This window comes from Xenopus tropicalis, chromosome 2 (assembly GCF_000004195.4).
Source record: "Xenopus tropicalis strain Nigerian chromosome 2, UCB_Xtro_10.0, whole genome shotgun sequence".
Taxonomy (NCBI): Eukaryota; Metazoa; Chordata; class Amphibia; order Anura; family Pipidae; genus Xenopus; species Xenopus tropicalis.
In genome coordinates, this window is record NC_030678.2 from 91,839,568 (window position 1) to 91,866,135 (window position 26,568).

The 26,568-nt window shown below is 36.8% G+C and overlaps 1 protein-coding gene across 3 annotated transcripts in view; it reads left to right on the plus strand.

Moving 5' to 3' along the window:
- brip1 (BRCA1 interacting protein C-terminal helicase 1) overlaps positions 1-26,568 on the plus strand; it is a 113,261-nt gene that overhangs the window by 20,400 nt on the left and 66,293 nt on the right. For 2 of the 3 annotated variants that reach the window (XM_012957440.3, XM_002933838.5), the window contains exons 7-14: positions 5,197-5,481; positions 13,113-13,334; positions 14,109-14,308; positions 15,491-15,623; positions 16,422-16,576; positions 17,032-17,197; positions 17,868-18,008; positions 20,715-20,876. In XM_012957440.3, the coding sequence (XP_012812894.1) occupies positions 5,197-5,481; positions 13,113-13,334; positions 14,109-14,308; positions 15,491-15,623; positions 16,422-16,576; positions 17,032-17,197; positions 17,868-18,008; positions 20,715-20,876 (1,464 nt within the window). The remainder of the gene's footprint in view (positions 1-5,196; positions 5,482-13,112; positions 13,335-14,108; positions 14,309-15,490; positions 15,624-16,421; positions 16,577-17,031; positions 17,198-17,867; positions 18,009-20,714; positions 20,877-26,568) is intronic. The other variant, XM_012957441.3, reaches the window with a different exon arrangement.

The following is a 26,568-nucleotide window of genomic DNA, read 5'->3' on the forward strand; positions in this document are numbered from 1 at the left end:
GAATGTAACAATTCCTGCAAGAAGGAAACTTTATCCGGTTTGACGGACTGTTTCTTTGGCACATCAGTGAACCTTTTATCCCTGTGACTGACAGCTCCAGAAGGGTCACATTCACCTCCTTTCTATCACTTATTGTAATATTTAATGGTGGACAAGGTTGAGTGGGACTGAGGGTAATCTGAACTTGCTTTTCCACAGTGCGGAGGCTAAAAGACAGCTTGATCCCCAGTATTGTGGTGTAACGCATGCTGTGGCTTAGCATTTATTTATAGAGGATTATTTTACTGCTTACAGTTAACAAAGAATTGTAATATGCTGTCTGTTTACTGAAGCTTTAGAAGAACCCATCTTATTTTATTGATTTGTCAGGTAGTTATGTGTTATGTACAAGTCTTGTTTGACCCTTACTTATAGATATAACACTGCATATATAGTGTTTGAGTGGGGAGTACTGGTCTTTTAAATGTTTACCATAGGGTAATCAATGTTTAATACATTGCCTTTATTGACTGCCTTACCTGAGGAAGACAATTATGCTATGTCAGCACTCTGTTATGTAGGTACAGGTGTGGATTATATTTTAAATGCTTTGGACCTGGGCTTTTCCAAATAAAGGGGTCTGTTCACAATACCTTAGGTCAGGGGTGCCCAGACTTTTTCCCCCCAGCGATCGACTTTTGACTACTCCCTGCGTGCGTGCGTGCGTGCGTGCGTGCGTACGTACGCATACCCAATAAACACGGCGCACTTCCACATTTCCCGGCTTCGGCGTGGTCCACCAGAACATATTCAGAAACCATATGTAGTACCACTGATAGATGTTCCGACTACACTTCTGTTTTACAAGGATGAAACTTGAAACCGACAAAGCATATTAAACATGTGAATGCACCTTGTTCCTAAAGCATGGCTCCAGATTTTGTATTCCACAAAATATTGCAGAGTGCCCCCCACTGCCTAGCAACATGCCCCAAGGGGGCACAGATAGCAGAAATGTTATCTGGACCTGCTGGGCCTAGTATTCTCCAGGGATTCTTACAGTAAACAGTGGCCCTATTTCTTGATCTAGCTAATATAAAATGTATCCCTCAAGTCTTATTACACATGCTGGTAGAACATTGAGTGAATCCACACCTCTTTGTAATTGGTCATAATCATTTACTGGTAATTTCTGGCCAAGAATGATCAAATATTCTTACTGTGCTTTTTCAAACCAGAATTACATGTAGCTGGATTATTAGTAAAAACAAAATTGAATTACATCCATTGTCCATAATTTGATGTTTTTTTCGTTTTTATTAGACATTTAATTGTTGAGTTATAATTAGTTTTAACTAGTTTTGTTGGAGTCTTTTTCTCCGCTACTGGATATGTGCAAATGTTATCATTTTAGGATCTATTTCATAGCTGGCTTGCAGTTTATCCACAACTATCTGAGTGTACCATCTCTCTGTCTTAGTCCACAGTAAAAGGTAGTAATATGAGTGCTAAGTGCAGATTTAAATCTCTGCCATTTGAAGCAATTCCTATGACAGTTACAATTATTTAGTTTGTGCTGAATTCAAAAGAAGCAAAAAGATTAAGTCCAGATATTTAGTAGCTTGAAATGTCACCAACTAGAGCTGTAACATTTATCCAAATTGTATATGCTGTTTTGTTAACTTTCTGATGGGATGGCATATTTGTATATTACTTCTTTGTCTATATTTAGATGCCATTAATAGTATTTTTACCAATTGGGATGAAGTATTATAATAGTTGTCCATATGTCCCAGCTGGAACATACACAATAAGCATTAACTTAACGTTAACACTCTAAAATATAACCAGTATAGTTTAGCTTTGGACCACAGCCATATTTTTTTACATATCTGGATGAATATTTAAGTGTCTAACTGGTGTCCAGGTTATGGGACTTCTGTAATAAATAACTTCACCCAAAAAATATTTTTGCATAACGAAAGAAATTTTAATTACAGATATGCAACCTGTTATTATGAATGCTCGGGACCTGGGGTTTTCCAGATAAGGGATCTTTCCATAATTTGGAGCTTATATTTTAAGTCTAGTAAAAAAACAAAACAAAAAACATTTAAACATTAAAATAAAGCAATAGGATTGTTTTGTCTATGGGAGATGGCCTTCCCGTAATTCGGAACTTTCTTGACAACTGATTTCCAGATTAATGGCTCCCATACCTGTATAAGCAACTTTTTTTTACATGCATTCATTACAACACCTAACCGCTTTAAAGTTATACGTAAATGTAATCACAGTCAGAAGTAGTGTTTATCCTTGTTCCCGGGGTCTGACATTATAACAGGTCTGGTCTCCTCAAGGTCTTTTAAGTAGCTGGCTACACCATTGTTTCAAGAGTCAGAGCATTTGAAACTTTAAAGGGGACCTGTCACCTTAAGAAATAATTCCAGATTGTTTTCTATTGTGTTTGTCAAGCAAAATAAACTTCATTTACACTATATAAATTATTTTAATCTTATTTTCTTCAGTCTTGGAATTCACAATTGCAACAAGCAGGCAGGCGCCATTTTGTGGACAGTGTTATAAAGGCAAACTTTGCATTCAATTAAAATGTTCTTTCTGTGCCAGTATGGGGGGAACTGATACCCATGTCCATGCACTGGTTACAAAATTAGATGGTGAGGAGAGAGGGGGAATGTGAGGAGAGCAGCAACATCTAAGAAGTTCTGAATTGAAAGTGAAAGTAACTCTCTGCCCCACCTCTATACCTAAGGCATAGAGGCGGGGCAGGCAATATATGATTGACATCTGGGATTTTTAAATGCTTTTATAATGGGTTTGGATCTGTTAATAAAAAAAAAAAATGAGCTTGGGTTTCCTTTTTAATTTGAAGTGGGCTTTTATTATACAATTTTTTATGCCTGGGTGACAGGTCCACTTTAAATGTGTGGCAACCCAAATAGCGGTTTAGGTTGTTTCTTCTATGCGCTGGGAACTTTTACATTCTTTGCTGTCCCCTAAGGGCTCTGGCACGCGGGTAGATTAGTCGCCCGCAACAGAACTCCCTGTTCGCTGGCGACTAATCTCCCCGGATTGTCATCCCGGCGGCGAAAATGTAAATCGCCGGTGGGATGGCATATGCAGCGGCGTGATTTCAGTGAAATCGCGTAAGTTGCCTCGAGAGGAAACTTGCACGATTTCAGTGAAATTGCGCCGCCGCGTATGCCATCCCACCGGCGATTTACATTTTCGCCGGTGGGATGGCAAACTGGGGAGATTAGTCGCCCGAAACACAGGAGATTTGTCGTGATAAGGGATCTTTCCATAATTTGGATCTCCATAACTTAAATCTGCTATAGATCATTTAAATATTTAATAAACCCAATAGGTTTGTTTTGCATCCAATAAGGATTCATTATATCTTAGTTGGGATCAAGTACAAGGTACTGTTTTATTACAGAGAAAAAGGAAATCATTTTTAAAAATTAGAAATATTTGCTTATAATGGAGTCTATGGGAGATGGCCTTTCTGTAATTTGGAACATTCTGGATAATGGGGTTCCGGATAAGGGATCCCATGCCTGTATTCTGTTTGATAGTACTCATGAGTGCTCAGTGTATGTTTTTTTTTTTCTTCTTCTCTAGACACAACGCACTGCATTTTCTTGGCACTTGATGCGCATTCAAGAGCTAATCTAATAAAAGATTGCATATAAATGCAATATATGTGTTTTAAGTGTTCAGCATGCATTTATAAATGCTTAAGAGCCCTAAAGCAGTGCAGAATCTGTTAGCGCTATATTAAATAAAGGTTAATAAAAACAATGAGCTTGAATGAATATGTCTATATTGTCCTACAAAGGTTAGCTATTCCCTGTGTAATGTCAAACTGGTTAGAGAAGAATCACATATCCTTTTTGTTGAAACAAACACTAGTCATTTTTCATTAACTTTTGCCTTAATGTACCTATAAAAGCTAAGAAAGTAACCTCAGATTTATGTCCTATGCTCAGGGCTTTGCTTCCACACTATAACACTATTCTTTTGTTAGAGTTTTTACGTCTGATAAAAGGAAGATTTGTTGTAGGGCACTTTAACCCAGTGCTTTACTTTAAACAATAAATACAGTATATCTTGTTTTAATTAGTCTAGGGATTTTATCGGTGAATGAAAAGTCCTTTGAGGCAAGGCTGAGAGATACTTAAAGGAGACATATTTGATAAATGGAAAAACTCTAATTTTGTAGGCAGTTATGAATAATATATGGTGCTGGTTTCACTTTCGGCTAAAATTGAATACTGTCTGGCCCCTTTATTGTCGCTCCCTATAGATCCTCTCAGGTCTCTGTCAGTGTTTAAAATGAAGGATGGGTGTGTCCTAACGGTCTCTGCCAGAAGCACAGCAGGAGGGGGATAGCCAATCACAACTCTGCAGTCATACAAGCAAAGACAGGCTTCAATTCTCTCAGGTCAGCCTAGCTGCTGATTGGTTCCTGTCCTACAGTGCAGTGTACGGAGTGCTGCCAGCTCCCCTGCACATCCAGCAGGAAGTGGAACTAGTGGGGTTTTGGTGGAATTTCTTAATAAATCAGTCTGAAACACAGCTTTTTACGCACATCCTTCTATATGTATAAATAATTCACTGGTCTTAATTTTTATATGATATTATTTTTAATGTGCCCACTGATACAGAAATAGAGATTCATATTTGGATATAAAGGTTTTTGTGCTAAAATGTGTGTTCATTTATTATCTTTATTGAAATACTTAGTGATCTATTTTAAACAGATACATTTATTTAAATAGAGATTTAACCAAATTTTTAATTCTCTGCCAAAGTTTGACCTAAACAGTTAACCAAATGCAAACCTTTCTTTATATATTCATATGTGAGCATAGCATGTGTAGCATAGATCACACATTCTGATGGGGGGGAGTGAATTTTTCTGAGTTTTGAGTTCTTATGTGAAGGGGGAGCAGGAGAACTTGGGCCATATTTAAATATATAATTTATTATCTTATGTTATTTATGTTAGTTACATAGTGCATCTCTGCTTCACAATTTTGTATCTACTCTAGCTCCGTAAAGAGTATTGTATGCAGGATATGCTACTCTCTCCCTCTTTTTATTGATCAGTTTGACATAATTAAATATTCAAAATGTGATTTATCGATATGTTTCTGTATACCTCTCTTTATTGCAATGTATTTTTTGCAGTCTGTTGGACCTTGCAGTCTTTGTTTATGTGATGGTCAGACCAAAGAAGAGGATAAAGCTATTGAAAAGGGCAAGAAGGAAAATGGAGAGAAGCCAAAGGTGCCCAAAATATTTTTCGGTACACGTACCCATAAGCAGATAGCCCAGATAACAAGGGAACTACGGAGGACAGCTTACTCAAGTGTTCGCATGACCATACTGTCAAGTAGAGAACACACGTGTGTTCACCCGGATATTCACTCCAACAGGAATGAAAAGTGCAAGGAACTTCTAGAAGCAAAGGATGTAAGTTAATTGTCATTGATGTTGTTTGTTAATGCCTTAAATGTCATGTTTGTTATCTGAACTGCAAAATTCTCATATTTTTCTCTGTAGGTGACAACATAATGCTGCCCATGTAGTATGCAGGTTAACATGTTTGCAAACTGAATTATATTAAAACCATGTCATACAAAGAAATCTGTGGAGCCCTTAGGTAGGCCGGAAGCGATAAACATTCCCTAGACATGCTATGTATCTCCTGGGCATTCACATGCTCATCTACCATAAAATGCAGATTTGAAGTAGAAATTTCCCATAATTATTTTAGTGCCATAAAAATATTTAAAGCAAGTATCTGATTGGGTGTTTTACAGCTTTAGTAACACAGGGAGGGGGGATACACAAGAGTGGAGGAACCATTTTTTTTTTTTTTAGACATGCACTGAATCCGTGATTTGGCCTTTTTCAGTAGGATTTGGCCGAATTGTGTTTGGAGTATGTATACATATAAAAATACTTTATATGGCAATAATAGAAAGAATAAATATGGTCTCTGTGTTAACAACATTATTTTAGCCTTTGTTCCACTGTCTTCTCTGAGCCTTAAATTATGTGCAGCACCTATCCTAAATGTCTTTGTAAATAGTAGGGATGCGGGACAAATCCAGCCTTTTTTTTTTCTTTTTTGAAGGATTCGACCAAATCCACAGTCCCAGATGAACCGAATCCCAATTAGCATAAATTAGCATGTGCTAATTTGCACTTGGAAGGGTTAAATGGTAGGGGGGGAAATATTTTGCTGCACGTGACAATTTTTAACCCTTTCCGATCCTGTTTCGGTTTGGGATTAGGCAGAATTTGTCAGGGCGGGTTCGGCCGAACACAAAAAAGTGGGTTCGGTGCATCCCTAGTAAATAGCTTTCATGCACATTTTGCACTTGAGCTCTGGTTCGTAAATGGGCCTTTATATTTTTTAAACAATGATCTCATAGTCCAATATATAGGTATGGCACCTGTTATCCGTTATCTGGTAAACCTCATATCCCAAGTATTTTGAATCTTTCCATAATTTGGATCTGCGTATTTTAAGTCTACTAAAAAATCATGTAAATATTAATTAAACCCAAAAAGATTGTTTTGCCTTCAATAAGGATTAATTATATTTTACTTGCAATCAAATGAACTGGAGGGTACTATTTTATTATTGCAGAGAAAAAGGAAATTATTGAATAAAATAATTGAATTATTTTATTAAAATGTGTTCATATATAAGTCATGCAGTTAAGGTTTGTAAAAGTGTATTTGTTCCAAGGATACAGAAAATGAATTTTCTTGCTTTTTGGTTTTTGTACTTGCTTTATAGAGAAGTTGTTTTGAGTGTTACCTCTGTACACCGAGTCAAAGGGGAACGGCAGCTTTAACAGGTTTTTATTTCATCCCCTTCAGTACAAGTTAGATCCAGTTACATCTGTAGCAAGAGTGTCAGATAGCCTCTTTGGTGGATGCTCATGTGTCAATGCTAATACATTTTACATTTGTAATCTCACCTCTGAAGAATCTTATGCCAACCATCAAGTAATATTTTCCACCTGCCCATGTTCTCCATTCCAGCTGGCATCGGTTTTCAGCTGAACCATCGTATGGTCATATGGCATAAGGAATGTACTATGGAGTGTTTTTTTTTCGCAATACACTGCTATCTGTGTGAGTAAAGGAACACATTTGTGAAATGCACTGCTGCCTGCAAGCTCAACAACAATTGCTAATAAGGCAAATATAAATGTATGAGCTTAAGGGAAGTGTGAAACTGATGTTAAGGGGTGATTTAATAATGTAAATTAAAATTTTTCTGCAAGGTTTTTTTTTTTTGTTTGTTTTGGTTCAGTTTTTTCTTTTCCAATTTGTTTTTAGATTTTTTTTTTTTTTTTTTGAGAGCCTTTAGACCCATTAAAAAGTACGAGTAGTAGTTTTTTCCCATGGTTTAATTTCATCGTTTTTTTTATATTAAATTTTTTGAATTTGGTAACATTTCAACTTTATTTAAATTGAAAAAAAACCTCTGAAATTCACAAATTCGAAAATTAACAAATAAGTCTTCCGCTGAACATTGAAATATTGAAAATTTCACTACAAAGTAGATTTTGGAGCAGAAATGAGAATTAAAATGATGTTTTGACTTGAAAAATTGCCAGCCATTTATTCTGGAGCAAAATTGCATGCCTCAGGGATTACATATGTACACAGTTCAAAGTGACATTAAGATAATCTGGGCCATCAAATGGGATTTGTGTATTTTCTGTTACATACAGTATATAAACTTTGTCAGTTTCTGCTACTTCATTAGATGTAGATCAGACCTGCCTGACCCAATATGTGGCTGAACAGATATTGATCAACTAAATTTGATTTTGCCATCGGATCAAGGACCACATCTGCGTAGTCATCATGATTCAAGTGTCCCAAGTGCCAAATGATTGAATCAAACCAATATTGCCCTAAGGTGACCGACCCACTCATTTGGTGACTTCACAAAACCAGTGGATCTTCACATGTATGGCCAGCTTAACTCCGATCCCTGTACAAGAGATATACACAAGAAAATCCCTCTAACTTTGTATCTTAATTCGGTGCTGTTAACCTAATAGTAGAGTGACTATTAAAAGAGAGAATATTATTCTACGAATTAAGCTGTGATTCAGCCTCGAGGTATGAGGGCCCACTACTCTGCTCTTGGTTACGGATACCAGGACTGCAAGATATTTTTTGTGAATAGAAAAAAAAGTTTAGCTGCGTTATGCAAATGCTTAACTTTCTCAATCTTAACATCTTGGAATTGGATGTATGTTTAATGAGAGGTAATTAAGTTGTTGAATTAGGTGTCTGCCTTTAACAAGAAGACTATGGTAATCAAGCGAGTTGATAAACTGATAGCAGAGAAAAGCCGCATGATAAAGCGTGATAGCTGAGCTGACATCTGTTCAGCAAGCTTGTGTTACGGAAGCATGAGTGATGAGTTTTCTTGATTTGGCATGGATACGAATCTGAATATCATTTTCCCTAGCTGAGTTAAATAACAGAAGATATTTTGTATGAAAAATACAATACCTGGTCATTCAGTTCCTTGTGATTAATTTTGACTTTAAAGGGGTAGTTTGCCTTCACATATCATATTGGCCTAGAACATAATATTTGTAATTGGATAGAGAACTGGCTGAAGGATAGAGTACAAAGAGTGGTGGTAAATGGAACATTTTCTAATTGGACCAGTGTGGTTAGTGGAGTACCGCAGGGGTCAGTCCTTGGTCCTTTGCTTTTTAACTTTATTAATGACCTGGAGGAGGGCATAGAGAGTACTGTTTCTATTTTTGCTGATGACACAAAATTGTGCAAAACTATAAGTTCCATGCAGGATGCTGCCACTTTTAGAGCGATTTGACAAAATTAGAAAACTGGGCAGCAAACTGGAAAATGAGGTTCAATGTTGATAAGTGCAAAGTTATGCACTTTGGTAGAAATAATATAAACGCGAACTATCTACTGAATGGTAGTGTGTTGGGGGTATCCTTAATGGAGAAGGATCTAGGGGTTTTTGTTGATAACACGTTGTCTAATTCCAGGCAGTGTCATTCTGTGGCTACTAAAGCAAATAAAGTGCTGTCTTGTATAAAAAAGGGCATTGACTCAAGGGATGAGAACATAATTTTGCCCCTTTATAGGTCCCTGGTAAGGCCTCACCTTGAGTATGCAGTGCAGTTTTGGGCTCCAGTCCTTAAGAAGGATATTAATGAGCTGGAGAGAGTGCAGAGATGTGCAACTAAACTGGTTAAGGGGATGGAAGATTTAAACTATGAGGTTAGACTGTCGAGGTTGAGGTTTTTTTCTCTGGAAAAGAGGCGCTTGTGAGGGGACATGATTACTCTGTACAAGTACATTAGAGGGGATTATAGGCAGTTGGGGGATGTTCTTTTTTCCCATAAAAACAATCAACGCACCAGAGGTCACCCCTTTAGATTAGAGGAACGGAGTTTCCATTTGAAGCAGCGTAGGTGGTTTTTCACGATGAGGGCAGTGGGGTTGGGGAATGCCCTTCCTAGTGATGTGGTAATGGCAGATTCTGTTAATGACTTTAAGAGGGGCCTGGATGAGTTCTTGAACAATCAGAATATCCAAGGCTATTGTGATACTAATATCTACAGTTACTACTAGTGGTTGTATATATAGTTTATGTATGTGAGTGTATAGATTGGTAGGTGTGGGTTAGGTGTGCTGGGTTTACTTGGATGGGTTGAACTTGATGGACACTGGTCTTTTTTCAACCCTATGTAACTATGTAACTATGTAATTTTAAGTAGAACACCACAAATACTAGTTGAAGTTGAAAACTTACTTTATTCAACTTTTTTTTCTGTTTTGTGAGGTTTGTTTTTTTTTTTTTTTTAACAAAACTGTTTCTCTTAGCTGTTTGATGCAAAATGTCTGATATTTCTTTTCCTCTTGGGCCACATAGCATTCTTCCTGACATCTAGCTTTATCAGTCAATGCACAATTTTATTAAAAGTAATTGCAAGTAATACAATTCTAATACAGAGCAATATGTGCACATAAATAGGGTTAATAAATTCCCTTCAGGTTGCCTGTGCATTCCAAACACCACTTCTCTCTGCTCTCTGCTATCCTGCTTTTTTTTTTTTGTTTTTTATGGACTATAAGAATTTTTCCTTTAACCATTCTTTGTTCCCTTCTTTCTTTAAAACCACAAGTTGGGAGCTGATAATAAAATCAAGATACTTCATTAAACACCATTTTTTTGCTTCATAAGTCCTGTGAGTGCGGTTTGTTTGTGCTTACTATATATATATATATATATATCAACTAAAAAAGTCCTGCACTTTATAGTCACTTTATTGTTAAAAATTTTGTTTTTGTTAAAAAAAAAGGCAATGTTTCAGAGCTTTGCGCTGCTTTCTCAAGCCTCAAAGCAAGAACAAAATTGACTACAACTTTTTTGCAATATAAATAATCTATTCTAACGCAATTTACTAAACTGTCTGAAGTAGGCTGAGTACACTGTTCTAAATGCTACATATTCCAAGGTCAAGATGCATCTCCGATTTTCATTCATATCGATAAAGGTAACACCAATTTGAAAACCGTTTTCAATGTGCGCAAAAGATGCAGGTGTAACACGATCACAGGGTATATTTGTCTACAATTGGCAGGTGACATTAAAAAGTAGCATTTAGTATCAGTACAATATAACGCACATACAATTGACAGGAATTTCAGTTGTCTGGTAGTAGTACTTGGGGATTGACATCTAGACATGGTGACCAGATTTTATCAAATTTTCTGGGTGTCCCCTAAGCATTGTATGTTAGTTTGATAAGGGGTGGTTTGTAATTTATACCACCATGCTGCATCTCACACATTTGGCTCCTTCTAATGTTCCCATGGCTTTAAGCCTCAGGAGCATAATATAGATTTGATGGACCATCCTAAATTGGTCAATTCTATGTCTAAACAATATTAGGAATGAATATAAATTATCTGTTACCTCTTCCCATTGTTCTTCATCTAGGCAGGGAATAGTTGATATCCATTTCTGTTTTGCTTTGTCAAATTGAGAAGACTGAGAGGATTGGAATATATAATATAATTGGGAACGTAGCTTAACAGGGTGTTGAGTCTGGCCTGGCTTCCCATGCCCTGTTGGTGTAAGTTGGAATGCCTGAAATTGCGCATGAAACGCATGCCCCAGTTGGAAATACCAGGGCAACTGTATATCCTTGCACTGGAATTTGGCCTTTAATTGCTCTAGGGACTCTATACAGTGGTGTGAAAAACTATTTGCCCCCTTCCTGATTTCTTATTCTTTTGCATGTTTGTCACACTTAAATGTTTCTGCTCATCAAAAACCGTTAACTATTAGTCAAAGATAACATAATTGAACACAAAATGCAGTTTTTAAATGAAGGTTTACGTTATTAAGGGAGAAAAAAAACTCCAAATCTACATGGCCCTGTGTGAAAAAGTGATTGCCCCCCTTGTTAAAAAATAACTTAACTGTGGTTTATCAATTTTCAATTTCAATATCAATTTCTGTAGTCACCCCCAGGCCTGATTACTGCCACACCTGTTTCAATCAAGAAATCACTTAAATAGGAGCTACCTGACACAGAGAAGTAGACCAAAAGCACCTCAAAAGCTAGACATCATGCCAAGATCCAAAGAAATTCAGGAACAAATGAGAACAAAAGTAATTGAGATCTATCAGTCTGGTAAAGGTTATAAAGCCATTTCTAAAGCTTTGGGACTCCAGCGAACCACAGTGAGAGCCATTATCCACAAATGGCAAAAACATGGAACAGTGGTGAACCTTCCCAGGAGTGGCCGGCCGACCAAAATTACCCCAAGAGCGCAGAGACAACTCATCCGAGAGGCCACAAAAGACCCCAGGACAACATCTAAAGAACTGCAGGCCTCACTTGCCTCAATTAAGGTCAGTGTTCACGACTCCACCATAAGAAAGAGACTGGGCAAAAACGGCCTGCATGGCAGATTTCCAAGGCGCAAACCACTTTTAAGCAAAAAGAACATTATGGCTCGTCTCAATTTTGCTAAAAAACATCTCAATGATTGCCAAGACTTTTGGAAAAATACCTTGTGGACCGACGAGACAAAAGTTGAACTTTTTGGAAGGTGCGTGTCCCGTTACATCTGGCGTAAAAGTAACACATCATTTCAGAAAAAGAACATCATACCAACAGTAAAATATGGTGGCGGTAGTGTGATGGTCTGGGGTTGTTTTGCTGCTTCAGGACCTGGAAGGCTTGCTGTGATAGATGGAACCATGAATTCTACTGTCTACCAAAAAATCCTGATGGAGAATGTCTGGCCATCTGTTCGTCAACTCAAGCTGAAGCGATCTTGGGTGCTGCAGTAGGACAATGACCCAAAACACACCAGCAAATCCACCTCTGAATGGCTGAAGAAAAACAAAATGAAGACTTTGGAGTGGCCTAGTAAAAGTCCTGACCTGAATCCTATTGAGATGTTGTTGCATGACATTAAAAAGACGGTTCATGCTAGAAAACCCTCAAATACAGCTGAATTACAACAATTCTGCCAAAATTCCTCCAGAGCGCTGTAAAAGACTCGTTGCAAGTTATCGCAAACGCTTGATTGCAGTTATTGCTGCTAAGGGTGGCCCAACCAGTTATTAGGTTCAGGGGGCAATTACTTTTTCACACAGGGCCCTAAATAATAAAAACCCTCATTTAAAAACTGCATTTTGTGTTTACTTGTGTTATCTTTGACTAATAGTTAAATGTGTTTGATGATCAGAAACATTTTGTGTGACAAACATGCAAAAGAATAAGAAATCAGGAAGGGGGCAAATAGTTTTTCACACCACTGTATGTGCATTATATTTAACGTACTGTATAACTTAAACTGTGCAAACTTAAAAAAAAAAAAAAAGATAATCTTCATCATTTTATTTATCATGAAAAACAATGTCTTATAATAAGATAACATTTCTGTGAGAAACATAGCACAATTTTTCTCAAACTATGATGCTTAAAGTTTTCAGTATGAAAATGATGTACCTTAGATATTGTTCTCCAAATATGTAAGTTTATTTTTTTTTTTTTCAGGGGCACTCGTGTCGCTTTTATCATGGAGTTCAGAAAATGAATGAGCAAAATTTGCTTAAGTACAGACATGGTGTTGATAAGGCTTGGGACATAGAAGAGCTGGTTGGATTGGGCAAAAGGCTTCGTGCATGTCCATACTTTGCAGCCCGGGAGTTGATGCAGGAAGCTGATATAGTATTCTGTCCTTACAATTACCTTTTAGATTCTCAGATCAGGGAGAGTGTAAGTATTTTGGGTGCCTTTTCTATCTTTATGTGCTGTGTGTTTATTAGGAATGTGTTTCATATTTGTTATTATTTTACTTTTTCAGTTATTTTTATGTTTGGAAATTATTATAAAATTATTATGTTCATGCAAAATACATTGGAGTCTACTGGTGTTTCTTTGCAGCAAGTTTTTTCTGTGGTGACATTTTTTAGTCAGGCACAGAAACCGGATTCTTGAAGCGGGTGATGAGGTAGATTAAAAAAATGGAATTTATTCAGTGATATTCTGTTTTTCATGTCTTAAGGGGCACTTTATTACAGCCTATGATTAAGAGCTCCATAAGGCACGTAAGGCTTGCCCCCTTTGAGATGTCTTATCCCTGAATAAATTATATTTTTTTATCCTTCATCACCATCTGCTTCACAAGTCCTGTTTTTGTGTCTATAATTTTGTAATCCATTTTATTTATTACCTCCCTCAAGCTGAAGGACCCGGATCTCTACACACTCTTAGTGAGTTTTACCTCAAATAATAGTACACGCTGGATTATCCTTTTTGTTGTTATTATATTTTGACATTTTTTAGTGGCAACTTTTTCCATAGCTCTTTTTCTGTTTAGAATACATTGGAATCTGTAGGCATTTCATTGCAGTGAATTTTTTGTGGCAAATTTTTGGCGGCTTCAAGAAAGTATGAAATGCAGAATTTAATGGAAAGTCCATACCTACCAAAAATTTCACTTAACACTGAATTGTAGAGTTTCACCTATGATTTTAATTTTTGACTTAGATGGACATTTTTTTGGAGGGTCAAGTGGTCATCCTAGACGAAGCCCACAATATTGAGGATTGTGCCCGTGAATCAGCAAGTTTTAGCTGTAGTGATGAACAGCTTATGTATGCTCGAGATGAGATTGATAGCATGGTGAATCATGGCATCCGAGTTAGTGACCACGAGCCTCTAAGGGCTGTGTGCTACAGTTTAACCAAGTATGTATGCTATTGAACAAATTACTGATGATTTTATGGTATATTCATAATGTTTACCTGAAACTCATTAAATAAAGCCCATTTCCGATTCTAGTTGCTTTCTCTTCACTGTCACCTGTCAACACTAAACTGTTACATTCAGTGCATGTTACATAAATTGGAAGGTGCCTAAAAAAACAGACTTAACTTCACTCTTAATGGCTTGGTTAAGCAGCTTGTTTAACCCTTACATATGTTGTCCCACAATATCAGTGGTGTAACTACTGTTTAGTGGCCTGTGTGCACCCAAACCCGCCCCCCCCCCCCCCACCAGACCCCCTCCCCCCCCCCCCACCAGACCCCCTCCTTTTTGGGAGCTTGCCCAATTGACGCGCGGGGATGTAAACTTCTCCACAGACTTGCCCGAAATCAGACACCATCACATCTCCCGCGGGCCTGTGTGCACCCCCAGTAGTTACTCCACTGTACAGTATTGATGTAACTGCTGATAGTTGCTGAATGCTTAGACACATATTCACACAAAGCCTAGACAGATTACTTTAGCACTTGAAAGGGGGATAGGAGGATATTTTAGTAATACTTTACTTTGTCCACTTTGAACCTTAAATGGGTGGTTCACATTTAAGTTAACTTTAAGTATGTTTTAAAATGTCTAATTCAAAGAAACCTTTCAATTGGTCTTCATTATTTATTATTTATAGTATTTCTATTATTTTCCTTCTTTTTCAACTTTCAAATGAGGGTCAGTGACCCCAGCAGCCAAAAGACTATTGCTCTGTGAGGTTACAGTTTTATTGTTATTGTTAAATTGCATTACTTATTTTTCTATCAAATTGCTCTCCTACTCATATGCCAGTCTCTCATTCAAACCACTCCCTGGTTGCTAAGGTGAATTAAATCCTAGCAACCAGATAACTGCTGAAAATCCAAATTGAAGAGTTGCTGAACAAAAAGTGAAAACAAAATAAAGACCAGTTGCAAATATTACTCTCTACATCATATTTAAAGTTAACACAAATGTGAACAACCCATTTACGTAAAGGAGGGTTTAAATGGCAACATTTTTACGTACTATTAATGCCCCTGTTTATAGCACTAATCCCTACACAAAAATTAAATACTGTTACATTGTTTTATGCAATAAAATGTTTCTTACTAACCTGTAACTGACTTGTTTGGCAGCTGGATAAGGGAATGTTCTGATCAACTAGTAGAAAGAGAATATGAAGCATCTTGCAAGGTGTGGAATGGTAAAGAAATTCTTGCGATTTTTCATGACATGGGCATAACAAATGCAACATTTCCTCTTCTAAAAGTAAGTGTGCTATTATTTATTTAACTATCTTATTAAATGAAACATTAAACACAGGTTACACACACATATATTATGAGGTAGGTACTTTGTGCTTTTTTTATAATCCTTACCCATGTCTTCTACTGACTGCTGCAGTTTTCATTTCATATCCTATAATGTTGGAATTTTTTCAATAAAAACACTTTTTCTTTTGTATCAAGTCCCTGTGAATGCAGCACTCTTTCTATTATTTTACGTATATATAGATATATATGTTGCTGTTTGCATTGTCCAAAGTAAAGCTGCAGAAGTAATTTTGTGATTTTCATTTTACATGTTTGGGGTATACCACCTATCTGTAAATGCAGCCCTTTACTAATTTTTGGAGTTGCTGCAGTTTAATCATACCAATTATTAAAGGTGTTATTCACCTTTTAAATTAACTTTTAGTATGATGTAACGAATGCTATTCTGAGACAGTTTGCATTTGGTCTTTGTTTTTTATTATTTGTGGTTATTTAATTATTTAGCTTTTTGTGTAGCAGCTCTCCATTTTGGAATTTCAGCAGCTATCTGGTTGCTAGGATCCAATATAACCTAGCAACAAGGCAGTAGTGAAAGAGAGACAGGAATATGAACAAAGAAGGACCTAAATAGAAAGATAAGTAATAAAAAGTAACAAAAGCAATACAATTGTAGATTAGTTCCATTTTTTTTCATTTACTTTTGCCGGCATATGGATGGAAAACTGCTTAATTTTACTTTTCTGCTGTGCAGTTCTCTGACTTGCTCTTACACTAAACTGAACTTTTAATACAGGCCAATCTTGCTGCTGTGGTTGAAAAAGAAGAGAAGATAACTATGCTCCATGGGCAGGAAAATGTAATTAAAATTCCTACACTGAGCCCACAAACACAGATGGTTTTGAAGGGCCTGTTTCTGGTTCTGGACTACCTCTTTCGTCAGAATAACAGGTTTGTGAAAGATTGCAGGACTCCTTTATAAGTAATGTACAATTTGTTCATCTGATGCATTATTATTATGCATATAGCAGCACCACAACACTATACATTTAGTTGCACAAAGCTTGGGAAGCTAAACATTTTCTGGCCTAGATTATACATGGTAATTTAATTACTGCGCCTTGTGACACAGAGGAAATCCAGTTTCTGAACAGAGGGGAAGTAAAATATTGGTGAAGTTAAAAAAAGCATAATCAGTGATCTTTTAACCATTAGTTTATTTGCTCTAATTGAGATTGCTGTTTACGTCTTTGTTAGCTTTCTCTTTAATTTGGGAAACCTAACATTGTTTTTAACATAAAAAAAAGAATTATACCTAAATTTTGTTATGAATTGCAGAAAATTCACTGGTATATAAAAGACCTTTTTCATAGAGTAAATTCTATTGTTTTTTTCTTACTGCCCAGGTTTGCAGAAGATTATAGAATTGCCCTGCAGCAGTCGTACACCTGGGCAAACAGACAAGATATTCCAGACGAAAATGGATTTTTTGCAAGGCCTAGAAATAGGCGAGCTGTTCGACAAAAGATTATGGTTTACACTCTGAATTTCTGGTGTCTGAATCCAGCTGTGGTAATGTGTATTACATTAAAAGAAATACATCTTGTGTGAATACACTATAGTACACACATTATGGCATCACTGTCTAGCTCTTTCTCTGCAGTAGCTTACTGATCTACTACTACATGTTCAAAGACTGGATTATATTGATAGGATGATTTTGTGCACAGAAGCCTATAGAGCCCATGGCCAGGAAAATGGCTCTCCATATTTCTTGGAGAGTCGCATCTAGTTGACAACACTGAATTAGAAGGACGTTCTTTTACGGTTCAGGCATTTAAAACAATGGTGCATAGGTCAACAGTTATTAATAAAATGGTAACTTAAGAGAATTCGGTTAATAGTATTTCAATGAATAGATAGCCATCAAATAATGCAGCTAGTACTGGGTAGTGTTCAAAGCAAATTAAAGCAAACCCAGAAATATTTCCTGGCTGTTGAATGAGGTATTTATTAAAAAATCAACATCTGCACATATACTGTAAAGTGTGTAGAAACTTAAGTGTGCCACTTAAACAAAACATCTATATGTATACATGTTCTTATAGCTGCATTTCCCATTAAGTTACTGAAATATTTCCTTACTTAAACATAGGTATGTTTATGTGCCCAATGTGCAAGTGATAGCTGTATTTGTTCTGTAAAATGTGCAGAAGTAATTGTTCTGTACTTATTATTTCAGGCTTTCTCAGATCTAAGCAGCAATGCTCGCACTATTGTCTTGACATCAGGCACTTTATCTCCAATGGGATCGTTTTCATCTGAACTTGGTGTTAAGTTTTCAATACAGCTTGAGGCAAACCATGTGATTCATAAATCCCAGGTGAACTCTCTCTCTCTTTTGTGCTGTAGATTTACTGTGACGTTACCCAGTCAATGCGCAAAAATCTAAATAGAATTGGAGTGTAGTCTCCTAGAGTCTGCTTCACTATGGCTGCAATTTTTCTTGCACTAAATCTATACCATTTATACATATAAATGAACGGTTTAATTCAGGTCTTGTAAAATTCAAACCCCAGTCTTTTAAATGCTTCCTTCCGATTGGTTACAATGGGTTTCCAGAGCAGAAGCAAACTTTGTATTTGCCTTTACTTGACCCATAAGTCCTTAAACACATCCACTAAGCAAACTTGTAAAGATGGTTGAGATTAATAATATTAGAAGAAATGTAGCTAATGGTGCTAAGGTTTTGTAGGATCCCCTTTTATACAGTGCACCTAATAACAGTACCAACCTACACTCCTGAGTTTTTAGGTTATCTATTGCGAAAGGTTTAACCATACAAAATGTTGTTTCCTATGTTGTAGTGATACAGTAAATGTGGAGGAACATTTTGGGGCTGATTTACTAATCCACGAATACAAATCCAAATGGGAAAAATTCGGATTGGAAAACGAACATTTTGCGACTTTTTTTCGTAATTTTTGCGATCTTTTTCGTCGCCGTTACGACTTTTTCGTAAATTGTCGCAACTTTTTCATAGCCGTTACGACTTGCGCGAATTGTCGCAACTTTTTCGTAGCCGTTACGATTTGCTCGTATATTGTCGCGACTTTTTCGTATTGAGCGCTCGTAAACGGCGGGCAAAACTTTCAGACTTTGCATGATTTTGTAAGCCTCCCATAGGACTCAATGGCACTCTGCAGCTCCAACCTGGCCCAAGGAAAGTCACAATACTGTAGCTTGAATGAATCCGAAACTTTCGTACTCGGCGCGAAGGCTACGAAAAAGTTGCGACAATTCGCGCAAATCGTAATGGCTACGAAAAAGTCGCGACAATTTACGAAAAAGTCGTAACGGTTACGGAAAAGTCACAACAATTTACGAAAAAAATTGCAAAATACCGATCATTACAAAAAAACACATTCGGACACCTTCAGAGCGTTCGTGGATTAGTAAATGTGCCCCATTGTGTCCCATTTTTCTGTTGTAATAGTAACTTATATCAACACACACTATAAGACATTGGATAAATAGCAAAATAAACATCAGTACTCTAAGGAGGACCAAGCTGTGACAAAAATATATACCTAATAATGTTCTTACCAAGTATATGTGACGCACACCTGGGTTGACGCCTATGTTAAGATTGTAAACTCTTAACAAGGGTTTCAGAATAAAAGTGGGTTTAGAAGCCCTGGAGCTTCTAAACCCACTTTTATTCTGAAACCCTTGTTAGTTAAATTATTGTATTGTTATTATAAGACCCCTGTTATAAATTAATGTAAAACGGTGAGTAACTTGATAGTGCTACAATGCAGGTATTCAGAAACCCATTATCCAGGAAGCTGTGGGAGTTATGGGAAGGTCATCTCACATAGGGGTGTATGTATCAAAGAGTGAAGTTGGAGCTTCCATAGTCCACTAGAGTGAACATTTGCCACTCTCCATTCATTTTTATGGGATTCTTAAAAGAGTATTTATCAATGAGTGAATGTTCACCCTTTGATAAATACAAATGAAATAGAAATGCATGGAGAGTGGCGGACTGTAGCTAGCTCTAACTTCACTCTTTAATAAATATACCCCCATAGAATCCAAATAATTCTAATTTTTACAAATGATTTCCTTTTTGTCTGTAATAAAACAGTACATTGTAGTTGATCCATAATTGGCATGCAATCATATTGGTGGAGAAAAACAATCCTATTGGGGTTATTTAATCGGGGAAAAGAAAACCGCACCAGCCCAGGGTACCTGCAAATGAGCATCTCCTCTTCCTTCTTCTGTCCTTGCGCCGCTTGTGCATGCGCTTAGAGTGAAAAGCCACCTTTTTCACTCTACTGCACATATGCTGGCTTCAGGATTCAGAAGGAAGAAGAAACACTTGCTGCAGCTACCCTGGGCTGTTGCGGTTTTCTCATAACAGAAGCACCAGCCCAGGGTAAAAGGCAAGCGATTGCAATCACTGGGGGGTGCCTAAATTTTTTTTACCACAGATAGTGGACCCCTTATCTGGAAACCCATTATCCAGAAAGTTTCGAATTACGCAAAGGCAACCTTCCATAAACTTCATGTTAATCAAATAATTTACATTTTTTAAAATGGTTTCCTTTTTCTCTGTAATAATAAAATAGTACCTTAGTACTTGATCCCAACTATTTTATAATAAATCCTTATTGGAGCCAAAACCATCCACTGGGTTTATTTAATGTTTAAATAATTTTATTAGCAGACTTAAGGTAGGAGATCTGAATTATGGAAAGACCCCTTATCCGGAAAAACCCAGGTCCCGAGCATTCTGCATAACGGGTCCGATACCTATATGTGCTAGAATAGGCCAGCCTTCTGACCTCATTTTACCAAGGTACTACCATAACCCTGTTACTCGAGCCAAAGATCCATCTCTTGAAGAATTTTTTTTATTGACCGACTTGAAAATGTATATGCAGGAAAGGCCCAGTATCCAAAATAATTGTGTATTTTCTCAAATGCAAATAATATTACAGGAAATAGATCTGAATGTGGACTCTCATTTGGACTTTTCATGATTTCTTCTTTACTTACATTTGATATTTCACTATTATAGGTGTGGGTTGGTACTGTTGGCGCTGGCCCTAAGGGTCGAAAGCTTTGTGCAACATTTCAGCATACAGAGACATTTGATTTTCAGGATGAGATTGGGGCACTCCTCCTTTCTGTGTGCCAGACTGTGAGCCATGGAGTACTCTGCTTTCTGCCATCTTATAAGGTAAGAAGGATCTACTAGATTTTGTGAGCATAGTCTGAATTTTCTATATACTTGTTTAGTTATGAATTTGCTTGTTTTCCTTGACTGCATAGGCCCATTTTAAACATTGTCCATGTAACAGAATATCTAAATCATAACACATCAAAGTTCATTTGAACTGATTTTAAGAATTTGTAACTTTTAATTCCAACAGACATTTTGAGTTTGTTTTTGGCAGTTGTCTTTCTGATTGTATAACAAAGTGCTAAAAATAGGCCATATTATGGTAACCTCCATTATATGTAACAGATTCTAAATACTTGGCTTCTTTTAAAAAAGGGGAGACTGTGTATGCTGGTTTTCTGTTTTTGTGCTGCTTTTTCCATAAATTGAAGACCAATTTAGCAAGGAAGAACATTTTTAAGGTATAGTTCTCCCAAAGATATGTGAAACAATGTTTGCAACTGAAAATTGAGAATATTGTTGTGTGAAAAGTTGTTACAGATTTAGTAACTGATTGGATGTATGATTTATTCATTTACTAATGCATGGTGCAATGTAACTCAAAATTGCAGCCACCCAAATGCTGTTCCCAAGGGACACTTGTATCTAGAATTTTAACACCTGCATTTAGGAGGGGTAGGTTCAAGGACTTCCCTTGTACCTACCCCTATAACCCACACAATCCATACAATGAATCACATTCTAATGCTGTTTATGCCACTGTGAACATCACCCTATGGGAAAAAAGGCTATTCACAGCCACATTGAAGCAGTCGAAGAGCAATGATCTTTGGTTGCAGATTACCAAAGGGATACTGATGAGTATTATTATGTTTTTTACCCATCATTTTTGTTTCTTATTTTTCAATCATTGGTTATGCAGAATTGAATTGTTGGACAGCTATGCTGTATAATAAGCAATGTACTTAGTGTGTGCATATTGTCTAGTAAGAGCTAGTACTAGGTGCACCGAAAGCATGAATCCCATAATCCTGTATGAAAAAGCGCAATTAAGAATGAGCCCTTAGGGATAAGACATTTGATATCCTTACAGTTGCTGAATACGTACTACTGAACACATCCAGTATTAGACCCTCATAGTAGTTTAGCTTCATGGACTCTTTCCATCCATACAGTGTTCATGTGCCCCAAATAGGCTTGCATGTACAACACAACAGACAGGGACACTATGATCAGAATAACTTGTTTATTTTGTCCAGAAACCACTGTGTATGGTATAGTAAACAAAAGCACATAGCTACATTCATACTTGCATATTTACTTATATGCATGCTGCTTTCTTTCTCCTAGTCATTCTAGCTCAGTATACATAAATATATGGACTCCTGTATTTTATATGAATAGAAACCACCTGTCAACTCTTAGCCTGAAAATGCTCAAATCTCATTTCAGGCCGAAACCTGGTTTCCATTAAAATAAATAACAGAAGCCACAAGCCTATTCCCTTGTGAGATGACAAAAAGTATCTATGTCTTACTATGAACTGATTTTTTTAAATGTTCAATTAAATATTCAACTCAGTTTTACAGTGTAAATAATGTATTTATGGATGTTATGTCTTAGTAATCAACCTGAGAGTTGTGCTTGATACTGTGTATTGATAAAAGGCAACTTTTTGGATATTAGATCTCAGTGGTTGTATTTTGCATTTATTTTGAGCATGAAAGTTGTATGGTATCATTCAATACCATTCTTTTTTTTATATGGTAGATTATACTCGGTTTGTGTCTAGTTTGCAGGAGTTTTAACAAGAAATAAAATATTAGGTATTTAAATATGCTAATGCTAACTAAGTAACTGCATTTAGAATTAAATGAAAGCCTAGATTGATTTATAGCTTTCATTGAAGGGAATTCACAGTGAAATTGCCACAGATTTGCTTTCCTCAACCTGTAGTTTCTCTCTTCATGTAGATTTTCTAGATGGCCACTAGATGCCATTAAAGACCACAGATTGGGAAATAGCGATTAAAACCAAACTGCCTCAACATTTATGTTCTGATGTTCTCTCATCTCATAGGCTTTGCATGAAGAAGCATTCTATTCCTAATCCCTGCACGTCAGTTTTGCATCCAAAGCGGAGATGTTAAATATTTTTATACTATATGTGTAGTTGTAAAATTTGCTTTGTGCACCACAGTTTGTACGTTTTTGCTTGTGTAGAAGAGCACAGTTTTATGTTGTATAGCATTTTCTTTTAGCATGTTTAAGGCAACCTCAACCATTACTGGGGAACATTCCTTGCTTAATGTCTTATTTTTCTGTGTGGCATGATTAAAATTAATGATCATGCACCCACTACTATTTAGTGTTTTTTTAAACAATAGGAACAGTTACCCTTTTTATATAGGACTGCATGAAGAGTAACTTAAATTTTCTGGGCCCACTATACAAAATGTTCTTCTTTTATGCCTGTAAACTTATTGGTGCAGGCCAGGGGAGAGGGGCATTTCAATTCTAGGTCCCTGCTAGCCAACCCCCTCCCCAACAATTTTGTAGTCTGCTCCCCACATATTATTATTATTATTATTATTTCACTGCCCGCTTACATTTTTCACTGTGTCTATTTTCTGCCTTGCCTTTTTACCCTACCCACCCAGTCTCTGGTACTTTATTTGCTATTGGGTTTCTAACTTCAGTCAACCACTTTTTTGTGTTTATCCTGACAAATCTCAACCAATGCATGTAACTGTTTAGAAATAGAGTAGCAATTATATTTTCACATAAACTGCACAAGTTTGTGGAAAATTAAATAGTGTAGTGTAGTCATATACAGTGTAGGGACATATGCATGTCGTAAGTTTACTACAAACACCATTAACACCCTCCCCTGGCTCAGAGATAGGCAGGCTTATTTATTCTAATAAAAAAATGTACTATATATAATAGAGCATAATGTGTGTAGTGCAGAAACATCAGTTAAATATCTATGTGAGAAGCAACAGCAGAAGTGGTAAAAAATACTCCATGCATGTAGTGTGAAATCCCTTAGCAGCAAAGGATTTAGAAAGGGAAGCATAACTCTGAATATTAACCCACTGCACATTATTTTTTTGGGAATTAGTGAAGGCAGTATAGGGACAGCTTAAGAGACAACTGGAGTAGGTGTGAGCATATTGACTATGGCAGATTGAGTGCTTTCCAAGGCAATGTGATGGATTCTTAAGATGAGGTGAAATACTATTGTCTCTATAAAAAGATGAATCTCCAAAAAAGTGATGAGAAAGGCAGTATCAGATTCATAACTGGAAAGTAAACTTTTTTTTCCCCCTGCAATGCAGAGGTCATCAACCTGTGTCTGTCTGCATTTTGCTAAACCCCACCTCCCTCTGATTCAAATGTTAGAGCAGACTGGTAGTTGTAGTCTAGCATCAGTTAAAGGAGAACTATACCCCCCAGGCTATAAGCCCCCTTATCTAGCACTGCCTTGACCCCCCCCCCATCGCATAGTTTCTAACTTTAACAACTGTCCCTATCACTAACCCCAACCTAAAACAGCAGAGTAGCGCAGCCGCGTACCTGGCTGACATCATCTTTGCAACCGCCGTCACGGACCCTGCTTGCGCGTGCGCAGTTTAAGCAGGTTTCCTGCTACCTCCAACTGCGCAAGCAGGGTTTGTATCGACGTAGAGACCCGAAGTGTCTTCAGTTGCTAAGAAGATGTCGGCCAGGTACGCGGCTGCGCTACTCTGCGGTTTTAGCTTGGGGTTAGCGATAGGGACAGTTGTTAAAGTTAGAAACTATGCGATAAGGGAGAGGTGAGGGGGGGTCAAGACAGTGCTAGATAAGGGGGCTTTTATAGCTGAGGGGGGTATAGTTCTCCTTTGAGAATACAGCTTGCGGATACCAAATATTAATAAATTAGTGTTGGATCTAAGAGTTATTTTTCCGTATGAACATTTTATTCATCTATATAGGGATGCTATGAATCCACTATTTTGGGATCTAGTGAACCACAAATGCTTTGTGAAAGGTTCTTTTTAACCTGAATCCTAATTTGCATATGCAAATTAGTCCACCAAGGTTACCACTTGGTAAAAAATTTTCAACTGTGTTTGTGACAAAAAATCGTGTAATTTTAAGGATCCGGATTCGGTTTGGCTAGGCACGTGGTTTCGGCCAGATCCAAATCCTGCTGAAAAAGGCCAAATCTTGGCTGAATCCCAAATTCAGTGCATCCTTATATCTATATAATTATGCCCAAACTTTGAAATGATTACTGAATACAAATTTCACCTCTGAATTAACAATTTGGAATGGGAATTCATTTTTTATTTGTGTTTTATAATTATCGCATAATTTGTTTAGCAGCTCTCCAGTTTCAGAATTTCAGCCTCTGTCTGGTTGCTATGGTACAAATTACCTTAACAACAAGGGAGTGGTTTAAATCAGACTGGAAAATGAATAGGAGAGGCCTGAATAAGATAAGTAAAAAAAACAAAACAATATCAATAAAATTGCTGTTTCAAAAACCAACTGTTTTTTTTTGCTGTTGGGGTCAGTGACCCCCATTTGAAAGCTGGAAAGCAAAACAGTTGCTTAGAATAGGCTATTCTATAACATACTAATAAATGTACAGCTTAAAGGTGAACCACTCCTTTAAGTGACAAATGCATAAGTTTCAGATAATGTCATATGTTTTCATTTTGCAGCAAAAAAACCACATTGCTATCCTGTAATGAAAAACATAGTAATGTTTTAGTGCATATGGCCTTGATGACAATTAGTTTCTTTTAATCAGCTCCTGTATATGTTATATTAGGAGACAAATCATTGTTTTGGTCATATACACTTTGTTGAGGATTAACAGTGGCTGCATAGCACTTAATCAAACTCCCCCCCCCCCCCCCCCCCGTACATTCAGCTGGAATGCTGTTGTTGGACCCACCGGTACACAGAAGAGAGTTTTTTTTTCTGTATGTCTGGGAAGTATCAGCTTATAGTAATTTCATCTTAAGGGAGTAAAAATGAATGGACGAACTTTCAAAAGCATTAAATAAAAAGAAAGTTTTCCAAGTAACTTAATGTAAAATAAGACTTCATATTTGAGTATGCATTGTTCCGTGGTAGGGCTTTCTGCGGAGATTCTTGCAAACCAAAAAGTGTGACTTTTATTTTCTAAATTGGGCTAGACATGTAAATTCTGTATTGTGGTCCAAAACCTGCTGCTACGGCTCATTCTTGGTCTGATTTTGAGATCATGTTTCTTTCTTGGTTGCAAGACATTGAAGGGTTTTCCTGTGGAGCAAAGGATACATTTTAAGATCTCTTTAACAACCGGTGAACGATACCTGGGCAGTTGCCAAAGTAAACTTTAAAGATGCTGACTCTTTTCATTCAACAGAACATTTTTTATTGCCATTTTTTTTCCCTTTCACTATGCTTTTCCAGAAGAGCATGTTTTCTGAAATATATCATTTGTATTAGAAAAGGGGGATATGCTGTGAATTCAGATCCTTTTTCATTGTGTGTAAATTTGTGATACTTTTGTAACAGAATTGCTTTTATAGCCAAGTTTTTAAAGTGCATTTAATAATCATAGTATGTATATTTTTATTTATATAGTGCTACTTATTAATAGTAAAGATTTTTTTTTTTTTTTTGCATGAAAAGCTGATAAAAAATAAAGCAATTTGGGGCATTCACTGTTCCCTTTGCTTTCCCTTTTTCTGTGTTAATATCTCTGTCAG